Source organism: Platalea leucorodia, assembly GCF_965183815.1.
Source record: "Platalea leucorodia genome assembly, chromosome: 10".
Classification (NCBI taxonomy): domain Eukaryota; kingdom Metazoa; phylum Chordata; class Aves; order Pelecaniformes; family Threskiornithidae; genus Platalea; species Platalea leucorodia.
Window position 1 is genome coordinate 2,421,430 of NC_138832.1, and position 18,694 is coordinate 2,440,123.

General features: G+C 45.7%; 1 protein-coding gene across 1 annotated transcript; it reads left to right on the top strand.

Moving 5' to 3' along the window:
- Positions 1–2,552: 2,552 nt before the first annotated feature.
- Positions 2,553–18,325, top strand: LOC309595806 (transmembrane protein 182-like; the record flags this gene model as incomplete). Its single annotated transcript, XM_082323159.1, has 5 exons — positions 2,553–2,705; positions 5,205–5,322; positions 7,390–7,488; positions 10,143–10,280; positions 18,096–18,325. 5 exons carry the CDS (start codon positions 2,553–2,555, stop codon positions 18,323–18,325), a joined length of 738 nt encoding a protein of 245 aa, XP_082179285.1.
- Positions 18,326–18,694: the final 369 nt, after the last annotated feature.

Sequence of the window (18,694 nt, forward strand, 5' to 3'; positions counted from 1 at the left end):
TATTGCATTTTGTATTTAATCAGCTATTTTATGTTCAATACAAAGAGGTCGTCTCATTGCAGTAATTGTTGCCTGCGAAGTAACCGAGTAACTGTGAGATGAGTATGTTATTGCAGTTCAAAACTATGGAAAAGGAGTTGATGTGCTGGGCTGCCCAGGGGTGTGCTGGGAGAGGGTTAATACGTGTAGGCATGGGATGAGCGAAGGTGATGGGAGGGTTGGCCAGAAGCACCTACGTGCAAACGCATCGCAGTAGCAGGGATTGCTTCCAGCGGAGATGATAGCTCAACGTGGGAGGGCGAGTAAGTGGCCGGGGAGGGACAGTGCGTGTTTATTCATGCAGAATTACAGGGCTGAGGAGGGCTCGTTTCCCAAGCAGCATTGCCGAGAGAGCGCGGGAGGAGCGGAGCTGCTCACTGCTCCCCCACGGGCACGCCAAGGGTTTCGGTGGGAGGCTGTATCATGTCAGAATAATTTCTCCTCTCCCTTAGCTGACTAAATAGTTTGCTTGGAAGAAAAGGGACGGTTAAGCAGGCCAAAAACATGATGTATATTTTCACGTCCCTGAAAATGGCTTTTGTACCGCAGCTCTCCCATCAGATGCACATCCACCGCTCCCTGTCTGAAGGCCACGCGGTGATGTTTCTACCTGCCGAGAGCAGCGTTCAGCCCTCCTGTGAGGACTTTCATCCCGTTACGCAAACCTCGGAAGGCATTCTTCCATTTTAGCCACGAACCAAGATGTAAACCTAACCTTTGAGACAACCCGCTGGCCCTGTCCCGCAGCTCCCCGTTGCCTTGCTCACCCATTGCCTGCCCCACCATGCCAGATGCAATATCATCTTCGGCCCTCCTTGCGCTCTTGCCCGTTGCAGCCCCGCTCTAGCTCGAACTAATGGGGCTGTGGGGACTGTGGCTGGGTTTTGACCTTTCACGATGGTAAGTCAGCAGCCTGGCCCACCTTTACTTTCTCCACGTGTCAGTGCAGGGACTCCTCTGGGCAGGGACCTCTTTCCTGGATCCTCGTGGATGCCTCACGTGCTCACAGTCAGGTTAAACAGCAGCTCTGCCCCTGCGACAGTGAGGAGGAGAGGGGTAATGTATTATTTAAAAGCTATCCCAGCCTGCAATATTTAAGGAAGAACTGTGCAGAGGATAGAATAAATTATTATAATTTAAAGTCTATTGTGCCCATAGAAGAAGAGCTAGCATATTCATCAGTCCATATGCCTCAACAGTTGGCTAGAAGTGTAGTCAAAATTTTACCCAACCCTCTCCAGTTTCCCTAACCAGTGTGCAGTTTCTCTGAGATACCCATATGTTCACAGTTAACTTTAACTATTAAATTGATTTGGAAATTAATTTGGCAACACAAAATCCCATAGGATAAGGAAGTCAACATCTTCGTCTATCCCCTTTTTAGAACAGGTCATGATGTAGGCTAAGGTTAGAAAATCAGAACTTGAATTTTCACTATGATTTAAATTTCCTCCCCCAGCCTCCTGGCATGTCAAAGGAATATAGTTATTGCCCTACAGAAATTATAATTTTCCTAGTCTGGCATCCCGTTCCTGGCAGTGATCTACAGCAGATGCTCCAGCAGAAGACAAAAACATTAGGAACCAAATGGCAACAAAATTCCATGCAGGATGTCCTCGTCCCTATGAGACACTTCTTCCACAGCAGGCTGGGGCGGTGGGAGGGGTATGGATGCTATATAGTCCGCTCTTCTGTGGCAGGAGAGAGAACATCTTTCTACAACTGCATAGCAAGACACTCTAGGTATATTGGTAGGTACACCTCATTTTAATGCTCCTTGTCTAGCTAGAGGTGGACCTGCCTGATTTAAATATGTTTGCATGGGTTGATTGCATCACTTCTGAGAGCACCAAGATATTTAAGATATCACCAGCGTTTTGATGTTATTGCTTGGATCTCTGGGGTTACTTTGTGTGAAAGCTCCATTAACGTTTCGTTCAGAGAAGCAGGAGCTGAAGGAGCTGCGTATTCCAGAAGTGCCACTTCTGTACTGCACTTGTGAGGACACGGCTAAAGGTACCTTACAGCAATTGCTGCAGAAACTGGGGGCTCCATGCCATGGTAAAGATCTTTGAGTTCAGCTCTGCTCAAGCCGTCCACAGCCTCTCTGCCAATCTCATGCACAAATGGGGTTTTAAAAACTCTCCAGTGTCCTCGGCAGTTCTGCATCGTAACTACTTGTGACCTACAGACGCTGCCGGACCAGGCGAGGCCAAGGGCTCTCTGCACTGCTCTCCTGAAATGAACGGCCATGTGTTTATTTGGAAATCTTCCTGCTCTGTCTCAATAGCTATTTGTCGTGTTCCTTAATGCCACAGCTGTTTGGTTATGCCAGGTCATCTGCTTTTATTAGTCCAGTTCCCACCACCCACTGAAACTCACACCAGCCAGGAGAAGATTATTATCCGTGTCCAAAAATAGCACTTCTCTCGTCCCCCTCTTCCAGTGACCCTGGAAACTTCAGTGGTTTTCTTCTTTTCTGATTTCCAATTCTGCTGCTTACCTGCTGCCCCATGAAGGCTGGAGTCGCTGCCCTCGCAGCCGGGATCCTCGGCGGCACCGGCGTGTTGCTCTTTCTCATCGCTTTCGGGACGGACTACTGGCTTCTAGCTACGGAGACCTGCGGTGTCTTCGAGCATGGGAATAACACTCTGCAGACCGGGGAGGTAAACTCTGAAATCTTGTCTTACTTTAAAAGAATTGAGTTATTTAAATAATTTAAAATTTTAGATTTTTATAGTTTTAAGTCTGTGATAATATTTATGCTCATTGAAAGTGCCCTGCTAGTGCAAAATGTCACCCTGAGCTAGCTTTATAATCCAAACCAGCATTGCCATAGTATCTAGCATTTTGACTGAAGTAAAGCGCGTCTAGGAAACATTAAGACAGCGCCTCTGTAATCTGGCAGATATGAACATTAGGGAACGAAAGGCAAAAATGTAAGAGCTTTACTTGTTGACAGCATTTGCCTCTAAAGACAAAAGATATCTCCTGGTATTTGCCATTAAAAGATTTCTCCCTCTGTAGTTTCTTCATTTAAAAATAGTTCATCTTTTAAAGTGTAGGACTTGGCAATCATCTACATCTGAAGTGATATGACTACAGCACAGACAGAAAACAAAAGCAAACATCAGATGCAGAATGGAGTAGTCAAGAATTCCTGCCCATCTAACAAGAAGAGGACTATGTATTTTAAAATTGAGATTTATATAGGATTTTAGTTAACAGGAAATGTAATTTTCAAAGGACAATTTGGTATTTTAGTGCTAACTGCTGGTATCACTTGTTTATAGATCCTTTGGAAAGTTTGATTTTAGCTGCACTTGCTATTGTCTAACCCTTCAATGAAATAACAACCAGCTCAGCTCCCTGAGCCACCCACTCTTCAAAAATGTTTTTGCACCAATCAATGTGTGGTTTCAATTACAAAATGACAGGAAGATCCTTGTTGTGTGCAGACTTTTTGTTACTCCAAAGTTCAATCCAATTAGGTTTGATTTTTTTTCTGGTGTGGTGAGTCACACTGGGTAAGCATCATGATGCCAGCAAGAAATATTTTCTTTCATTTCAGAATCCCATAATCAAATGTAGGACACTGTTCGCTTGAGTCATGTTTCCAAATGACTTTCTCTATTGAAAAAGAAATTCTGATAGAAAAACTGCCTGGCAGAAGACACTGTCTTTACTGTTTAAAGAAGCACGGTAAAGCCCTGGAGATGGCAGAGAGTCACGGACGGAGGAGTGCCACTCAGTTTTTGCGCGCTTGGGAAATGGCAATGTTAATCGTTTCAGATTTTTGTTTGTGCTGTTGTCTTTTAAAGTGGAGAGACTAGAGACGTTGCACTGCGCGACACGAATAAGCATCTCAAACATTTCAGATACGCTCTTGGCCAAGTGTTAGTGTGCCTATCACTAAGGCAGAGCGACTTCAAAAGTGCCAGGCAGAAATAGGAACTGCTCTGACTCTTTCCTCTGAGCTATTTTACTTGTTTCAGACACTGTTTCTATTATCTCTATTTCAGTTACCAGTTGTGTACAACGGGCTGTGTTTTTACCTTCTCTGCCCTTTCTTAAACTGGCAAATCCTGTCCGAGGATAGTCTTGACTATCTGCCAAACAGCAATTAAACGTGCCGTAGATGCACTAAGTCAGCAGCCATCCAGCTGATGAAGTTTGAGGGCTGCACGTTAGCGCTGTCTTAGTATTTTATCCTGAAAGTAAAAGGAGAATCAGGTCAGAGCTCTGGAAGCGGTCGTAACTTGATGCACAAAAACCTCGAGGCGAGGGAGGTATCTTCTAGCAACTCCCCGTTGAGTCCCCTCTGCTTTCTCCAGTTCACAGGGTTCAATCCTGTGTGGAGTTTCTCTATCCTCCACAAAATGTAATTTTATAACAGTCATGTCTCCTTTACCAAATTGTATGTGATAAAGGCAAAATTGATTTTGGTTATAGTCTAAACCTTGTGCTCGTGGGTCTGGTCTGGGGGTTGAAGTAGACTCATCAAAAAAGGAAAAATTGTCAACATCCCTCTCCTGGTCTATGAGAAGGCTGGGGTGGACAAAGAGTGATTTCTGTCTCATGTAGGTTTAGCATAACTTCTGCTGGGCTCAGCAGAGGGAGAGAAAGAAGAAAATCTTTGGGTTGGTGACTGGAAGAGGCTCAATGGGAGCGTTAGAGTTGGGCTGTCTTCTGGGGTTAAGCCAGACCTTACACAGATCCTGCAGAGTAGCAAGGACATCTGAACTGTTGCATTGGGTCACCCCTAAAATTGCTTACCTGGTAATCAACCTGCTTGCAACTGGTTACAACAGCAGTAAAATTTCCTTAAGGAAAGTATTAAAGAAGTAGAATACAGCCAGCATGCTCTGCTGCCTGGCATACCCGTCCAGCTCTGGTAATCAGTGGTTTAAAGATATTAGAGAAAGAAGAAACTGTTTTGTGAAGGTCTGCAGAATGATTTGTTATCACAATATTTTGTAGCTCTGATACGGCAGAAGGTCAAGGACAGCAGCTGCCTCTGTCTTCCCCAAACCCTCCAAAACCAACTCAAACAACAACAAATGAAAACCCCAACAAAAAATGAAAGCAGCAACTGTCTAAGGAAAAAATACACACTTTCCACTGTGATCATCCCCGTATCAGCCTGGGCTTTCATTCCTCCACAGGCTGAAACACTGACAGAGGTCAGGAAGGAGGTCCTCACTTTCCATCACGAGGGCTTCTTCTGGCGGTGCTGGTTCTTTGGCGAGGGCCACCCGGAGACCATCTGGACCTTCTGGTACAGTGAGTACGATGCCACCGCACCACATTTACAGCATTCGCTCACAGTTTGAATTGCAAACAAGCACAGCAAGGGCTCCCAGGGATGAGGAGACAGTTGTCTTTATTTTATTTCTTTTTTTTCTTTTTCTCATTCCCATCGTCTCTCTATCAAAAGCAAACTTGGCTCACCCTTTCTGTGCTCTTTTTTTGACTTGGATTTTGCTCTCAGAGGGTTGTTTGCAGAAATGTAGGAGCCTCTTGATGCCATTTAATATATCACCTACAAAGTCTTATGGAGTGGTGGCTTCCACCAGTAAGGACTCCTCTTCCCCCCTCTATATCTTTTGATGTTTGTGTTCAGCTGAGGTCTGCTAAATTTGAGCCCATGCCTTTCCTGGCCCTCGGCATTGCTCTTCTGTTAGCAGTTTCAGCCATCAGAGTGTTCCCACCTCCCACTGGTTTCAGCACGGGGAAGGCTGGACATGCACACGTGTGGTCTCCCTGGGTGCTCAGGACCTCTAGCAGTGGGCAGTGGTGGGCCATGGAGAGCCATAACCACAGATGTTTATGCTCTTAAGCACACAAGACCTTTATTTTAAGATCTTGCCTGTTTTGATTTTTAAGGTCGTTGAAATTACATGTGTGAATAAACGGAGATGGATGCAAAATCATTCTTTTTCTGCAAGCACACTCACTCTGCAAAAAAAAAAAATTGAAGGAGAAGGTGAAACCTGTTCTGCGACACCAGTTGGTGCTGACTGGTGGCCCACGTGCAGTGAAGTGTGGGGTCTTGGCCCAGTGAACCAGGTGCTCCCACCAGAAAGAGCAAAGGAGTGAGACCACCCCACAACATGCCTGGCACCGGCCCCGCTGGCGGCCGAGCCAGCAACCAGCGCGCTTGCATTAGCGCACGGTGGGTAATTAGAGGACAGCCTTTCCCTGGGATGCCACAACCCTACAGGAGTATTGAGGATGAAAAAAAAAGATTTTTAAAGAAGTTCTGCAAAGGTTTTAAACACTGCAAAAGCCTTGACCCTGTGCTTCGGTCCGCTCAAAGATGCTTACGTGCCTGTGGAGCAGCGTGATCGCCTCACAGGGCAACGGGCTGCAAATAATGCAGGTTCCCACAATAAATTTACTCTGCAGTGATTAAAATTTCAGATGACTTTGCTGTCTCCCAGTCCCTGACCTGTGTTTCCTGTAAAATCTTGCAGGAACAATTACTGCCACTGTTCAACTGAACAACGTGAGATTTCTCACACAGAAATTTTTTGGTAAAAAAGGACAGGCTTGAGAAGAGGGAGTTTGCTATCTCATTACATTATATGGAAATACATGATATAATATAACATTACCTGAAGTAAAATGACTCTTTCTGATAACTGGCAAATTTGTGTTACTTCTTTAGGTATTTATTATAATAGGATTGATCATGGCAAATTAATTTGCTGCTCTCATGGATGTAATAATTAATTCAATAGGTATTCCATAGTCAATTTAGCAAGAACTAATGTCCACCTATTATAAAGTGTTCCTTTGAGCTGGGGAACATATTTAAATAAGTGGCCAACCATTAATTAATTCATTTAACATTCATTCTATTACCGTTAATCATGATAAGCCTCAGTGGTATTAATATTGATGGAGCACTTCCATTCTAATTGTGCTTTCCCTTCTCACAAACTGGAGGTCTCGTAAGGTAGCTTGTTCTGGTACCCAAATACCTTTGTCCCTTCCAGATGGTCTGACCCATTTTCTGGAGGAAAATAGCAACGGGAATATTTGCAGTAATTTTGAGTTGCTCCATCTTTCATGATTTGTGTCCACCTCAGACTCAGGTTATGAAGATGAGCTGATGTACAGGTAGCAGTCTCAGATCCTGTTATGTCTCCCCTCTCTCATCAGTCTTCTTTTCCTTTTTCTTTTTTATTTCTAACCAGGATTTACTATCCTTCTTTACTCCCCAGCCTTCTGCCTTCAGTGAGGGTTTTGTAGATTTTGCAGACTAGGGCATTGCCCTCTGAATACTGTAACTGTGACCTTGCAGAAAATAAAAGCAAACCGTTTTTTGTTGTTGTTCTTTTTCAGCCAGCCAAGCACACCCCAAGTTCTGCATGCATGGCTACCTCTTTCCCATGCCAATTGCGCTCGGACCTTTCCCCCATCCTTCCTACGACACGACCGCAGGTGGGTTTCTTTCCGGCTCCCTCAGCAGCTCCTTTCCCAAGCGACCGGGCAGGGATTTACGATGTGTGTCAGTGCTGTGGTTCTCCCATTGCAAATGCACGTGGCCAAGCATGACCAAGATTTTTGAAAGCTCCTTTACAAAATGGCCTTGCTTAGTTGACTGCCCCAAGCCATGAGCACATCGAGATGTTCTCCCACACCTTCTCTCCTCCAGAGCCAGCCATGCCGGGCCATGAGCCGTGCACCTTCCCGCTGGGTGCTCGGTGCCTACTCCTATGAGCAAGGGAGGATGCTAAATCCATCCTTTCCCTCCTCCCACCTCCTCACTTGCTGGGAGGAGCTGGAGGGAAGGGGCTTCTGCCCCGTGGCCAAATCCAGACCCTGTGGGCAAGCAATGCAAATAATTTCTCCTGGGCTGCAGGCTTGTGGCAGTCCAGCGCTGATTTGTTTCCAGAGTCTGGCTTCCTGGGCTTGCTCTAGTGTTGATTTGTTGCAAGACAAAATAAACAAGCACTGGAAAATCAGTTAAAGGCGAAATTGTTAGAAGATCCATGTAAGTGACTGGCTTATTTTTAATACACCGAATACAACACAGTTGGAGAGCTCTCCTTTCAACTGGTTCCCTTTTTATTTATGTTTCTCTATATTTTCAGAGTTCTTTAATGAATCGGCTGCTGTTAGGAATTTTAATTTGCTAAATTGGTGGCAGCAGCTAGAATTAATTCAATGATCTTTTTTGAAATGAATTGATTTCTTTAAATAGTGTGCATCACTCTGCGTTGCCTCCGGGGATCTGGGGCAGGCATACTGCACAAACAAACATCTTGACCTTTTCCTTAACCTTTAGCAGTACCTTTTTTATTTTTATATTTTGTTTATGAGGAGTTAATTAAAAAAAAAACAACACATTTGTCGGTAGGAGCATGCAAGGGAGAGCAGCTAGTTTCTTTTGCTGCGCTGTGCAGGATTCCTGCCTCGGGGAACACGCTGCAGTGTAAAATGGATACGAAGGACCTGTCGATGGCAGAAGGAGGAGCCCGTCGCAGGCTGTGTGCAGCAACCATGTGGGTTAAGCAATGGGATTTTTTCAGCTTAGGAGAGGCAGGCATGACGTCTAGTTTCTGAATGATCTTGCTGATAAACACACTATTTTTTCTGTACTAAATAAAGGGCCCTGGAGGCATCTGTCCCTGCCTGTCAGCCCTTGCTATGAAACCCTCTCCAGCTGCTTCTCGGAAATGTCTGTTGGGACGGGTCCCGGGAGGGTGCCGGGCAGGGGCTCTGCACAGGGGCTGCACCCCGGGGTGCTGCGGGGCTCTGCCCGGAGGCTGCCCGCACCCACCCCGCTATGGCCCCGGGGGAGATGAGGATGTCTCAGCACCCACATTTAGGGCAGCGGGAGCATTGGGCTCCTCTGCTGCACCTACCCCGCTGCAAAGCATTCAGACATCTGCAGAGAGCAGACGCTTCTGTCGTTGACGCTCATCTTGTTTCAAACCAGTCCATCCTCATATGCAAATGATGACAAAACAGGAGGCTGTCCAAGAAGAGGGGTCCTCCAGCTATTACCTGCTCCAGAGATAATTCTGCCTTATCTGCATCCTCTTAGGCTCCCTGAGAGAAATGGGTGACGGGAGGTTAAACATGAAAATGAATTCTGTGGTTTTGGAGAGTTCAAGATACTTATCTCTCCCTAAGTGGCTCTCCTGACAAAATGGTTTCAAATGAGTAAAACGCATCTTCTCTGTATCATTTTTCTTTCAAGTGTGAATCATTTCAGCATTACCCACTTGCTCGTGCTCGGCTTAAATCTCTCTAACTAGTGCTTCTGAAAAACAACAGGCAGAGTGAGCTGCAGTCATCCGAGGGGATGAGATAAATCAGGGCAACGGGGAGCAGGGTATCAGAGGGTCTCTGCCTGAAGGCCACCACCCTTGGCCAAGGTTTACGGCAGTGACTGGAAGAGACTTGGCTACTGGGAGACTGAAATTAGCGGGCTACGTCCCATCCCATGGGATGGTATGGATGCAGGCTTGCTCGGCGCTGGCTGGTGTGGTTGCATGAAGTCACAGCAAAACCCCCAAATTCAGTGGCTGAAGAGGCAGCTGTTCTCTTGCCCTGCTCTTTTACTTGGTGTCAAGCAAGGCCATTAATGGGGGCAATCATGAGCTCCTGTTTTCCCTGCAGTCCTGCTAACAAAAACTGCCTTTATTTTAAACCAGGAATCTGGCACCTTCTGTAAGTGTTAATTAAAATGGAACAAAGATGTGGTCTGATTCCATCTCTCCAAATTTTGCTATTTTCTTTCCTTTCTTGCCAAGTTCTTCCATCCCCCACAGGCACAGCTAAGGACAGTGCCCTTTACTCTCACCCCCTTTTGTGGCGTGCTTCCCTGGCAAACCCTTCCAACCCCTTGTACCCATTCCAATCCCGTTATGTAGGGCATGACATCCAACCTGAACTTGCACCGGTTCCAGGCACATTGCGCCCATGCCGTGGCAGGGAGTTAGCAAAGTAGGAGCTCCAGCTCTGCCTAACGTAGAGCAGCATTACAGGTTATTGCTTTCATTGTTGCTGAAGCAGGAGTTAAGCACGGACTTCTGAAAACTGCTTGTCTTCTCCTTTCCCCAACTTTACTTTTTTTGACCGTGCAGTGTACAGAGGCTTCTGGACGGCGTTCATCATGCTGGCCGTCGCTGCCGGGCTGGTGGGAGGGCTGCTGCTGGTGTGCGGCGTGCCCTTCGTCAGCCCCCGGTCCTACAAAGTCGGAGGTGGATTTCTCCTCGTCTCGGGTAAGCTGCCGAGCTGCGGTCACGGGATAGGGCCGGGGCAGGAACGCAGCGGCCGTGCTCCGCTTTGGGCATGCAGGGGAAGGGGAGGCAGCCAGGGACGAGGTGCTGCTGCAGGGAGGTGGGGGCTCTGATGGGAGCTGCACTGACTTGGAGTAAATGATTTCCCTCTTTCCCTACTCGAAATAAATCTCTATGCTCAACCAAGCTTTAGCAAGATAGTCCTTAGTCCTAGGAAGACTAGCGTTTGGGAAAAATACTTTTTTTTTTTTTTTTCCCTACTCATCTATGCAGCGCAGAGGAGCAAAGCCTTTTATTTTAGTAAAGTCCGTAACAGCGTTAACCCTGGGCAGCAATCAGCCACGCTCTGTTCCCCTAAGTCAGTCTTTGCATTTGGGCCTCTCCTGTCTCTGCTGTTAACATCTGGTAGAGCTGGAAACCCACTGAGCGATGAAAGGCATACCCGGCGATTCAAAATGGGAGGGCTGGCTTAATAAAACCTGAAAAGATAAAGCAGTGGCACAGCAGGAAAATGAATTAAAAATAGGCATTTATTCATTATTCCCACTGCCATTACAAATGATTCCACTGAATTATCACTTGGGCTTTTTCCTTTTTTGTATTTGAGGAGGAATAACTGGCTTAACTAGTAGAAGTACTTGATTTATAACTGTGACTCAAACTCAGAAAAAAGCTTTTTTTGCGACTCAAGCAGCTAAAGGCTGGAGCTCAGCTGAGCCATGCCAAGTGAAGAACTTCATAATGAAGTCAGGCCTTTCGCTGAAAAAACAGTGTTTAGTTATGGATCTTGTACCAGGTCCTGCTTCCTTATGCATGGCATGAATCAAACACAAGCTGGTGTCTTTGCTCCCAGCTTGGGCTTTGAGTGTGCTCAAGTGTTTTGGGGCCAAAAACATCAGTGAAAAGATTTAACAAGAGAGGTCCCAGCACCGACCCTGGAGGAACTCCAGCTAAACTCCTTCCAGTCTCACTGTGCCCTACCATATTTACCTTTTACTCTTTTCCCCCATTATTTAGCTTCCTATCCATTTTATAGCTCCTTTCCTAATTTCTATCTCCTCCAGTTGTACTAATAATTAACCACGGCTATCTATTTGTCTAAAAAATCTGGAAGGCACTAAATCAATGTGGCCCTACCTGCCTCTTCTAATTCGCTTTGCATTTTGTCCAATTTTCCATTTGCCTCCAGGTCTTCACTTATTGAAGTGAGGGCAGCAAGCCTGTGGGTATCTGCTTATCTCTCTCTTATATAGTTTAATAAATGCTTGGCTGGGCTTAATTTTTCTAAAGGCAAATTTCATGCGGTTTTACACACACGGATTTCATTTGACGTCTTGCTATCAGATCTCCATCCGGTATCAATGCCGTCTACGGAGTAGTGGTGGCCGCTTGACGTATGTATGCGTTGAAGTAGTCTCTTTTTCTGAGACTAGGGCTGAATATTTGAATCCTCTCAGATGTGACACTCTGGCTACCTCTTCAAAACACTCAGCCTTCAGCCCAAATGGAAAAACTGAGATCGGTCACCTTCTGACACTGGCCAGATGATAGGTAAAATATCACACAGAAAAGGATGCCGAGTAATATTGAATTACTGTACTCCATTTTTTTTTTCATTGTTTTTGCACTTTATTTGACTACTTCGTGATTAAAAGGCTGGGGCATAGAATGTGACACTTTTTAGAAGAGCTGATTATGCATCACATAAACCTCTTGGCATTAGACAAAGATGCTGCTGTTTAAATTGAAGTTTGTATTAATGCAGTTTCAATCTGAACAGCAATCATTGTTATTAACTGTCATTAGGAGAAAGGAGTTCAGCTGGAAGAGACTTCCTGCTATATTTCCAATCTAAATGATAGTTAGGAGAATGCAATAGTATTTCAGCATTTTCAGCAAAGTTTGCTTAGAAGAGTTTCAGCTGATCCTTTTTTTGGGGGGAGGTATCCCGAACTCAGACCTCTGGATCCTGCTTGACACTGGCTTCCTGATGGATTCAGGATGCATCCCTCCATGGTTATTTTATTGCTATCCCTTCTAAAAATATTTTGCATAATTGCGCTAAGCAGTAGGAACAATAGGTTTAATACAGCTTCAACTCCCTAGCCATCCCTTTCCTTCGGATAGCGGGATGTGGAGAGACGACGCAGGAGAAAGCGTGTCTTGTCTTCTAATCATGGCCTGCGGGTCAGTGTTAATTAACCTCCCTTGCAGAAATGATCTCTCCTTGAGGAAGTGTGAAAATGCTGGCAATTTGTAGAGTGGGAACGTGGTCTGGCAGTCGGATGGTGAGATGGGGCACCACGGCTGCAAGATGCCCCGGCCTCGCAGGGCATCCTTTATCTGCGACTTTATTCTGTCCTTAAACTCCCTCTCCCCCTTTTGGTAGCAGCCCACGCTGAGGTCATGAAATCACAGCCATGGTTAATCATTGCAAAATGATGCAACATTTGCCACTAAAAGGCTCTAAAGACATTATTGGTGCAAATGCACTCCCAAGCGCATTTATGGATAACCAGCCTGACACGATCTTGAGGAGTTACGTGTGCCCCTCCGTCGCTGGGAGGAGCTCAGCGCCTAAGGGTGATGACTGTTATCGCTCAATTAGATCCCTTTGGGTTTCCTCTCCGACATGCCTTTTATTTACTGTACCTTCAAGTGGACAAATCTGACTGTCTGCCAGCTACCGTAACAAATGTAGTACTCGGTGGGTGGCGTTTCTGAGAGCCCGTTCAAAGGACCGGAGCCATCCCCCTTGATTTCCTTTGCTGGGCGACTCGGGAAATACAGCCGGAGCCCATCTGACATTTGCTGCTGCTTGCATTTGCACATCTACTGCCCCAGCTGAGCAGTTATCCTTGCCAGCCTGCTCCCAAAAGCACCCGAATTGCACGAGCAAATAGCCGGCGTGCTGCTTTCCTTCCAACATTTGCCATCTCAGACTAAGCTTCAGTGCTTGCACCGGGCAGGCAGATACTGCCTGCTGACTAATTGTCCCCTTGTTTCAATAGTCAGATGACAATATGATTAATTATCACTACAATGTCACCGAGAGGGCTGGGTGAACGCTACACTGCAGCTTCTGGAAACTGAATTGCCGAGACAACTTTTCTTGTGCTCCTTGGTTTTCTGTAGTTGTGCTCCTCAGATTTCATTTCCTTTGGGCATTTTAGCTTAGAAGTGAGCCCACGCTTCATCCAGACCTAGGGCAATCACTGAGCTTGCAGCGCTGCCCTAACACATCTGGACCAGCTGCATTGCTGTAGGCTTAAGTGAAAAAAATGACCTGAGCTCTACCTGGGGGTTTGCTCAGGGGTGGGGAGGCTGCTCCAGAGGGAATGCACAGGCAAAGCGTGAGCGTACGGCGTTTTCAAAGCAAGCAATAAGGATGCGTGTCCCAGGTAATGTTAAGCAACTTAAAGCGGAGCTTGTTATCAGCTTGCCTTACACCAGAAAGCCCAAGTACGTGGTGAACCATGTACAGTCTACACTTCTTCCATCCGCTGTGGTCCCGGGCTGTTTCTCCAGCATCCCCACTTGTGTGGTGCACACGGGCGTGCTCGCAGCCACAGGATCGCTATGGCTGTGGGCTGTTTCCAGCGGGCAAAGGCAGCACAAAGCCTCTCCCGCACTTTTAGAGCCGTGTCGTGGTCCTGCAAGAAGAGCACGGCATGTGCTGAAACCAACCTGTTCTTCAGTGTGAGCTGACTGCATTAAAAAAAAAGGCCACTTTACCAGTCCTATGACTAAAAGTGCCAAATTTTGTGCTCAGATTCCTCTTGCCAAATCAAGCATCTCCATTTTGGCAATCTCAGGCTCGCCACGTGCAGTAAAAACTCACAGTTATGGAAGGGCAGCTGAAGATCACTCCTCCGTTTCCTCATGATTAACATCCTTAAGAGGCAACTAGTGAGAAAGGCGAATGAGTCAAAGTTCATTTTTCTCGTAATTAGCAGATTACACGAAAGTTCAGTAGCTTCCACAGAATAAGAGCTAAAGATGGAGTTCTCTCACCTGTCCCTACAATTAGCAGCTATAAAGGTGTCACAAGGGTATAAAGCGAGAGAAAGAAAAAACCCGACTCCAATTTACTCACAATGAAGGTGCAGCTCCCCTGGGAGGGGGAGATGGAGCACCGGGGTTCCTCGTCCTGCAGTTAGCAGTATACGAAGGAGAAAGATTTAATACCCCACCTCAATTTTCTTGCAATTAGCCCCTCCCCAGAAGATGCCGTTGACCTCATCAGCTACGAGACAGAATTTTGCAGTTAATTTTATTCCATACCATCCTAATGAACAGAGGCAAAGATGGAAAGGGAGAGAAAGAAAGAGATCACTCGGCTAATTTTCCAGTGGTATAAACCACCGGGACGGTGAGAGGAGCGTGGGGATGGTCTGGTTTATTGAGGTCTTCACTCACACTTAGCCAAACCCAACACGTCCTGTGTCTCAGGCGCGTGTACCGATGCCACGCTCATTTCTTGGGGAGAAGACTGGATTTTTTTCAGTTTTTCATTTTGCTGCCCAAGGCAGGCAGAAACCTGTCTCTGTACATAAAAAGCCATTTGGGGCTGGGAGGAACCGAAGATGTCCTTCTGCTGTGGCTGAGACTAAAAGCCCCAAAAAGGAGGTGGTAAAGTGAGACCTGTTCAAAAGATGAAATATCCAAAATAAAATAGCATTTTAAAACAAAAATACCAAACACTTACTTTGGTAATATGGGAGTGAAACATCCTGATAGTCTCATTACAAAGAGTCTACTAATGTCTAAAAGCGTGACAAATTTTAGGCAGTTTCATGAATATTTGTGATTGTTCCAAGTAATCATTTTTTTGCCAAAGAGTTTTGAGCTGCCCTTTCTGCACCTCTACCGTCCTTCTTTGGCTGCACCTGCCCTTTTGATTTTCTTTTCTCGCCAAGGAGACGGTGTAAATCCCAGGGACTCCTCGCCACTCAGCTGTAATTATTCCAGGGAAGAAGGCTGCTTACTTTACATTTTCTTGTCATTTTCCCAGAGTGTGAAAGTGTTCTTAATTTAGATGCTGTGGCCGTGCCATCACCTCCAGTACCTGTTTAATAATAAATCCTTCCATATCGAGAGCTGGCGCTTCTCCTGGGGCGAGGGGAGGGACCGCTTCCCCATCCTTGGCTCGTAGTGAGCTCGGGGATGGTGCCACCCACACGGGGCTTCCCCGCACCCTCCTCAGTTTTAATCTGATTTCTTCAATAAATGAGGCTTAGGCCGTCTAATTGTCCTGGGACAATTCAACGCAAAACTCCTGATTATTTAAAGAAAAGTAGAATTCAAAAGTGCGCTACTGTACCCGTGTCCTCTGTCCCGCTGGGGCTACGTTTTTATTTGCGTCTCTTACGGTAGGTATTATAAGTTAATGAAATAGAAATTGATCTTTAAAAGAGCACTTTTCAAGGTTCAGTTGCTATCTAATTAATTTAATTTTAAATTACATCAGTAATAAAGACTTAATTGCCTTCTTATCAATATATTGTATTTTGTAAAGGACGTGACTATTTAAACATGCAATCGTTTTCTTATAGTAGAATAATTGGTATTTTAAGCATACAACTATCATATTAAGTGTAAAATATTTATTTGTGCACTTAATTTCAAGTGGTATCAAAATCTCAATGAACATGCAAATGTTACAGCAGCTGCTATTTAACTCCTAGCCTGCCTCTCCGGCAAACACGAGGACTTTTCCATGTAAGGGAGAACGGCTTGAAATAGCAGCGTGTGGTGATGTAAAGTATATTCGTATGGTTACATCAATTTTTGATCATTAAGATTCAATTTGCAGTCTTAGGGTATAGGAGGCATTTTAACAGACATAACAGCTTAAGATGGGTAGCTTCAACTTCTGTATAACAAGTAGTGAGGACTTTGAACCCTCTGTCCCTTCACATAAGTCTAATTTTTGGCCACAAGATGTGAAGCAGAGGTTTGTGGCAGCAGTTGTCCTTATATCCATTATAAGCAGAAATACAGTTAAACACTGACGTGTTTTCTCTGACCGAGGTTTCAGGAACCGCCATTGCTAAGTAGATATATCAATGTCAAGCTTTACTCGCTTCCTTTGCTTAGCATGGGAGTTGGATTTTGTAGTGTATAAGCTGCCAGGAAGAATAATTAAATATAGTACAAGCTACCTTTGATTTAAAAATTGCAAGGGGAGAAATTAAATCCAGCAGAAGCCACAACACATCCACAGAACTGTGTGGTAACTTGTCAACTGAATTAATTTCAACTGTTCACTTCTACTATAAAAATATTATAATCTGTGATGTATTTCTTTCATATATATGTGCATATGTGCGTATATCTGTATGTTATATGGCACCATTTAAAAATAGCAAGCTTCTAGCTGTGATGTAGCAAGATCAGATATTACTGAAGTGCTTTCAGATCTGTCATCACACCGTCACTATCTAGTTTTAATATATGTTGACTTTAAAATGCACTATATATATTCTTTAATGTGACACAGTAAATAATATTGGGGCCACTCTAGTTTTTGTCATCTGCTTCATACGAGGGAGCTAGACCTGCAGCCTCCGACCACCACCACTTTGAATTATGGGGAAAGGAGGTTCCTATTAAGCCACCGAAGCCCCCAAACCCGCCAGGGGCTGTGCCAGGTCTAGGAGGTGCCTGTTCGCCACGTGATTTTCAGATGTGACCGAGCTCTTCCTGCAAACGCTGACCTTCGACGGGTATGCATCTGGAAACACGAGATCGCGAGGTCTCATGGGAGATGTGCTATTCGGGTCACAGGCATCCTGCAAGGCTTGGGAGGCTCCGAGGAGAGCGGACCCTCTCTAAGCGAGATGCTGACCTTGCACTCACTGCATGGGCTTGAGTGTGGCCTCAGCCCCGCTCCCGTCTGGCTCCAGGGGAGGGCAAAGGAGGTCTCACTTGCCAATAAAAAGACTTTCTAGCCTCGTGGTATAAGCTGTTTGTTATTCTTTTTATTATTCTGTTATTTAGTAGCCCATCTGAGATTAATATCTCATGGCTACATGCCTTTTCCACTCTATTATGTGTTATTTCTCTGCAAAACAGGATCATCTATACTCCTTGCCATGTGTTTTAATACTTGGTTGCAAAGCTCTGTTTAAGGAAGGGTAACACAAGACGTGAAGGGGAACTGCCACGAGCTGCAGCAGCCGCTCGGCGCCTGCACGGACGGGCTGTGCTTGCACCGGTGCTGGGGGTAGCAGGTTCAATGCCAGATAACGTTTGCCATCAGCAGGATTGATCCCCACATCTTTGCATTTCTGGTGCAAATTGGATCTGACGCTACTTGGAAGGGTAGATAAAAAAAGGAAAAAGTAAGTCTTAGTCTCGCCTTCTCACTTTTCTCAGACAGATTAAAAATAAAAAAAAGGCAAAACGACTCACCTTTAAGACAGGAATGCAGAGTTAGCCTCGTGCAGATCCTTGCTGTGAACATGAGCCGTGTTCACGATGGTTTCTCCCTGGCGGTATCCAGCTGTAATGGAGCCCTCACCAGCGCCGGCGGTTGAAGCACGCGGCGGCAGCGCGCTGCGGCTGGGCGGGAGCTGGTCGCGGTGGTGTGGGTCTCTCCCACGGCGAGTGGGCTTGGCTCTCACAGGAACCTGCAGAGCAATGACATGAATAATAATTCTGCAATGCTAAGCTTTCATGCAAAGGACATGCAAGAATAAATGGAAATCCGTTGTGATCTTTTCTCAATTTTATTTCTGTGTTTCATATGCTGGTTGTAAGCAGAGAGTAACTCATCTTTGTCTCTCTTTCCAGGAGGCTTATTTCTCCTGCTCATATTTCTCTTCGTGATATGGAAGGAGTTTGCGGCTGATTTTCAGAAGTACATCCTTCTGGAGAGAAGCGAGAAGTGCATGGACGATGTACCCGTGCACGTGTATTACGGGTGGTCGTTCATGTTCGCCGCGGCGGGGGTGCCCCTGGTTTTACTTTCCGGACTCCTCTTCTACCTGGTCGGCAGAGACATTATGAAGTCCCTGGAGTAAGAAAAATTTGGAGAAGGCCTTTGAGAAAATAGGTGATGCTCCTTGTAACGAAACATACGCAAGTTTTGAGGACTAGATCACTTTGGTAGCTATAATTGTCAGCATAGGTGCATGATTACACTCACTCTTACGTGGAGGCAGGGATGGAGCACTGAGCAGCCAACCACTGTCAGCCCCAAACCAGCCCCAGCTGAAGGTCCAGCTTCAGCATTTTTACACTTTGGAGAAATTTAGAGGTGTCTATGGGTTTTGCATCAGTTTTCTCTGCAGCCCAAGGAAAAGCCTTCGCTGCGAAAAGCAGCTCCCCCGGCTGTTGGCGGAGCCCCGCATCCATATTCAGCAGGGCTGGAGTTTTATGGCGTTCCCAGC